At 47.4% G+C, this 4,979-nt stretch overlaps 1 protein-coding gene across 1 annotated transcript in view; it reads right to left on the reverse strand.

The window, feature by feature from the left end:
• Positions 1-3,346: 3,346 nt before the first annotated feature.
• The window catches only part of LOC131197442 (olfactory receptor 4Q3-like), a gene marked incomplete at its 3' end in the record, with an annotated part of 2,618 nt that continues 985 nt past the window's right edge, over positions 3,347-4,979 (reverse strand). The window contains exon 2 of the mRNA XM_058181519.1: positions 3,347-3,373. Coding sequence (XP_058037502.1) covers positions 3,347-3,373 — 27 coding nt within the window. The remainder of the gene's footprint in view (positions 3,374-4,979) is intronic.

The raw sequence follows: 4,979 nt of genomic DNA on the forward strand, positions 1-4,979 counted from the left end.
ACAGGCGTTGGGCGGTCGCCAGCCAGTAACCCTAACAATGGTCTATGGTCTGTAACAATTTCAAAGTCTCTACCAAAAACATATTCGTGAAACTTTTTTACCCCTGACACTATAGCTAGAGCCTCCTTATCTAACTGGCTATAGTTCCTCTCTGTCGAGGACATCGTTCTGGAGTAGAAGGCTATTGGGGCTTCTGTGCCATTTGGAAGCCTGTGGCTGAGCACAGCCCCACCCGTAAGGGAAGCATCGCAAACTAATACCAATGGCATTGTGCTATGATACTGAATCAGTAAGCTATCGCTCGAGAGTAGGTTTTTTACTGCTTCGAAAGCCCTAGCTTCCGTCTTTCCCCAAGACCAAGCAGTATTCTTTCCCAGTAACTTATGTAGCGGTTCGGCAACGGTTGCCTTATTTTTCAAAAAGACCGCGTAAAAATTCACTAGACCCAGGAATGCCTGTAGCTCTGTTTTGTTTTTGGGCGCTGGAGCCTTTCTTATTGCCTTGACCTTGCTCTCAGTGGGGTGGATTCCTTCCTTGTCTATTCTGTAACCCAAGAACTCTACAGATTCTACCCCTATTTGGCATTTGTTCACTTTAACCTTTAGACCGGCTGACCGGAAAATGCCCAGAACTTTTCTCAATCGTTCCCCCAATTCTTCTAAATTTTCGGCTGATACCAATACATCATCGAAATAGGGGACTACCCCCGGGAGCCCTTGCAGAAGTCGCTCCATTAAATTTTGAAATAGCCCAGGAGCCACACTCACCCCAAACTGTAACCGGGTACACTTGAAAGCACCTCTGTGAATCACAATTGTCTGGGCTTCGGCTGTGTTGGCGTCTACGGGCAGTTGTTGATAGGCTTGGGCCAAATCTAATTTGGCAAAAACGTGCCCTTGCCCCAGCGAGTGCAGCAAGTGTTGCACCACGGGGATTGGGTAGGCGCTTTTTTGCAAGGCTTTGTTTAACGTTGCCTTGTAATCAGCGCATATTCTAATTGACCCATCTGGTTTCACTGGGGTGACGATTGGCGTCTCCCACTTTGCATGATCTACTGGCACCAGTATCCCCTGACTGATGAGCTTGTCTATCTCCCTGTCGATCTTGGGTTTAAGGGCAAAAGGGACCCTCCTTGCTTTTAACCGTATGGGGGCTACCTGGGGGTCTAAATTAAAGGAAATAGGGGTTCCCTTGTACTTGCCCAGGCAGTCCTTGAACACATCTTCGAATTCGTCCATGAGTGTGTCTTTTAGGTTAAAGTCACTTCTGTAGATGCCAGTCACTCCCATGCCCAATGCACGGAACCAGTCCAGTCCCAACAAACTTGGCAGGGTCCCCTCGACTATCGTGATGGGCAGGGTCTTCTTGTGTGGTCCGTACTCGACGCGGACGGAGGTGGTCCCTCGAACAGGGATGCGATTCCCTTGGTAGTCGTGAACTCGTAGCCGCTGTGTTTGCAGTTTGCGTTTGGCGATTCTCAGCAAAGCTTTCGCAAAAGTGTCCCAGGACATGATTGTGATCGCTGACCCGGTGTCCACTTCTAGTCGGCACGGCACTCCTTCGATTTTCGGTTTAGTGAAGATTTTCTTCTCGACGCGGGTTGCTGCGGCCTATTATCACGGTCGCTCGATTTGAATTCGCGCCTTTTGTTTTGACCAATCGCGGGTCGCCTTGCCGATCCTGCGCTCTGATTGGCTGGTTTGAATTTTCGGCGGAAGGTTGGGGTGCTCGACAGACTTGAGCCAGGTGCCCCTTCTTCTCGCACCGCCGACATGTAGCGTCCTTGAACTTGCATCGTTGGCGCTGGTGTTGCCCTCCGCAACTTCCGCATTCATCCCGGTCTTCTTTGCCCCTTCTCTCCGTGGGGCAAACTCCTTCCTCATCCTCGCCCTCTGATTCGGTCTGGATTTCTTCATTGTGGACCGGGTTGATTTCGCCGCCATTGGTGTGAGCGGCTTTTGTAGGGTTTCCGCCGCTTGGGTGGACATCTCATGAGCTCTGGCTTCGTCCAGAGCGTTTGCCAGCGTAGATTGCTTTTTGATAGCAGCCGCCCGCAAACGAATGTCTCTGACCCCACGGATGAGTTGCTCTAACAGCTCCTCATCCAAGTCTCGGTACCCACAATCTTTGGAGGCTTTTCTCAGGGCGGCCATGTAATCGCTGATGGATTCGCCCTCTTGTTGTCTGCGCTCTCCAAATTCAAAACGCCGTACATATTTAGACGGTGTTGGCGCGAAATGGTTCTTCAATAGATTTTTGCAGAGTTTGCCACGATACCGATTGTACCGGCGTTGGCTCTGCCAGGGCTTCCGCGATGTCGATGACCTCGGGACCGCAGTGGCTCAGGAAATATGCCCTTTTGCGGTTGTCTGGAACTCCTTGCAGTTCGTTTGCCTCTAGGAAACTCTCGAAACGGGTCATGTACGTTCCCCATTTCTCCCTGGCTGGGTCAAACGGCGCGGGCGGAGTGTAGCTGGCCATCTCCACGTTTCTGCCCTGAGTTTGCTGGGTTCGGTTCTTCCGTGCGTTCAGCCCGTTCCTGGTGCTCTTTAGCCTCGAGATCCCACCTTTGTCGCCAGTGTTAAATTCGGGAAGTAACGAGGCTGGAGACCAGGGTAGTGACAACAGCTCTTTAATATATGGTGAACCCAGCGACCAGGCTGGGGAAAAACCTCTCCTTATATACAGTCTAACCGGCGGCTTCAACCAATCAGCAACGTGCTTGTTTCCCGCCCAAATACTTAAAGATACATTACACTCTCAGTGTACATAAAAGAAAAGATACGTTCAGCAAGGTACAACATTTACAACACAATTGATGATCAATATATCAATATAAATCATAAGGATTGCCAGCAACAAGTTACAGTCATACAGTCATAAGTGGAAAGAGATTGGTGATGGGAACTATGAAACGATTAATAGTAGTGCAGATTCAGTAAATAGTCTGACAGTGTTGAGGGAATTATTTGTTTAGCAGAGTGATGGCCTTCGGGAAAAAACTGTTCTTGTGTCTAGTTGTTCTGGTGTGCGGTGCTCTATAGCGTCGTTTTGAGGGTAGGAGTTGAAACAGTTTATGTCCAGGATGCGAGGGATCTGCAAATTAGTTCTAAGTTGCTTCTCTCCTTGATTAGTTTCCACCCATTGCTTCTTGTCCTACCCTCAGGTGCTTTGGAGAATAGTTTGACTCCCTTTTCTTTGTGGCAACCCCTGAGATATCGGAACATTGCTATCTTTTCACTACTAGTCCTTCTTTTCATAAGACTAGACACATCCAGTTATATCCATATCCAGACATCTTCTTCTTCTTCCTCTTCCTCTTCCTCTTCCTCTTCCTCTTCTTCTTCTTCTTCTTCTTCTTCCTCCCCTCCTCCTCCTCCTCCTCCTCCCCCTCCCCCTCCCCCTCCCCCTCCCCCTCCTCCTCTTTTTCTTCTTCTTTCTTCTTCCTCCTCCTCCTCCTTCTCCTCCTCCTCATGGAAAACAGTTCAGTTGCCTTTTCAGAAAAAGGCACTTTTGAGACAGCTATGACTGAGAATCTCCATAGAGGCTGAGCCATTATATTACAGGTAGTCCTTCACTAACAACCATTAGTTTATCAATCATTCGACGTTAAAACAAGACTGAAAAAAAATGACTTATGACTGGTCCTCACACTTATGACAGCACAGCATCCCCTTCATCACGTGATCAGAGATGCAGGTGCTTGGCAACTGCCATGTTTTTATGACAATTGCAGCATCCTCAGGTCATGCAATCGCAATTGCAACCTTCCCAATAAGCAAAACCATTGGGAGGAGCTGGGTTTGCTTCGACCATTGGGAACATGGAAATAAGGGAACTCAAGAAAATAAAAGATTTTTGACTCAGTAGATGGGCAAACAAGCTGAAGTGTAAAGTGAATGAGTTATATTTTAACAAAATGAAAATGTTCAATAGTTTAGAATTTTTTCCCCGTGGAAAGTTTGGAAAAACTTCAGCAGTGGGCTGCTGGGGGTTCGCAGGGGTTTGGGAGACCCTCTAGCTAAGATTCTGTGCAGTTCAGAGAACCCCCAAATTCCACTTCTGACTGGCCCCACCCACCACACCCCTCCCCTCCAACGCTGCCCATTTTGGATGCAGATAAGTGCAGAGCGCCCATGGAGGCTTGGCAAGGGTGAAAAATGGGCCTATTTCCGGCCTCCAGAGGGCCTCTGAAGCCTGGGGAAGCCATTTTGGCCCTCCTAGAGGCTCGAGGAAAGCCTCTGGAGCCCAGGGAGGACAAAAATGCACCCCCCACAATGATGCAGGAGGCCAACTAGGCCATGCTTACCATGGCCACGCCCATGCCCACCCAGCAACTGGGCAGAGAACCCCTTGCTAAAATTTTTGAAGCCCACCCCTGAAAAACTTACTGGCCATCCAGCTACTTTGTCAGCTGAAGTCTCTTCCACAAGAGATGTTGAGTGGACATCTCCATTGAGTGAAAGTGGAGAATTGAATGACAAAAGAGATGACATTAGCCTTGGTACCTGCAATGAGCAGAATAGGAAGACTTTGCAAGTTCTTTGCAGGCAATAATCGCTTTAGTAGTTTAATTGACTTATTCCATATCTACTGACTCCTTTCCCTATTTGAGCACTTACTGCTTCAAGGACTTCAGAGAGAAAGAGCTACAATTTTTTCAAAATATAAGTCATTAACCACAAAGTTCAAATATACCACAAAAAATATACAACTGGATCAAGTATATTTGGGGGTGATTTGTGTGTCTGCTTATTCTGATTTATTTGACTGATATATTGTTGTTTGCATCTTGATGTTAGCTACCTAGAGTTCATGTATTAGCTGGGCAGACATATATATTTTCTAATAATTAATAGACAAGCATTGGTTTTAAAAGCATTATTCCTGCTTTATCTGGGAGATCTATAAGTCATAAATCGGTGGACCATGTCCCTTATTAGTTATGTAGTGATAAGAATAACTGCAGAAAAGATTAT

This window comes from Ahaetulla prasina, chromosome 4 (assembly GCF_028640845.1).
Source record: "Ahaetulla prasina isolate Xishuangbanna chromosome 4, ASM2864084v1, whole genome shotgun sequence".
Taxonomy (NCBI): domain Eukaryota; kingdom Metazoa; phylum Chordata; class Lepidosauria; order Squamata; family Colubridae; genus Ahaetulla; species Ahaetulla prasina.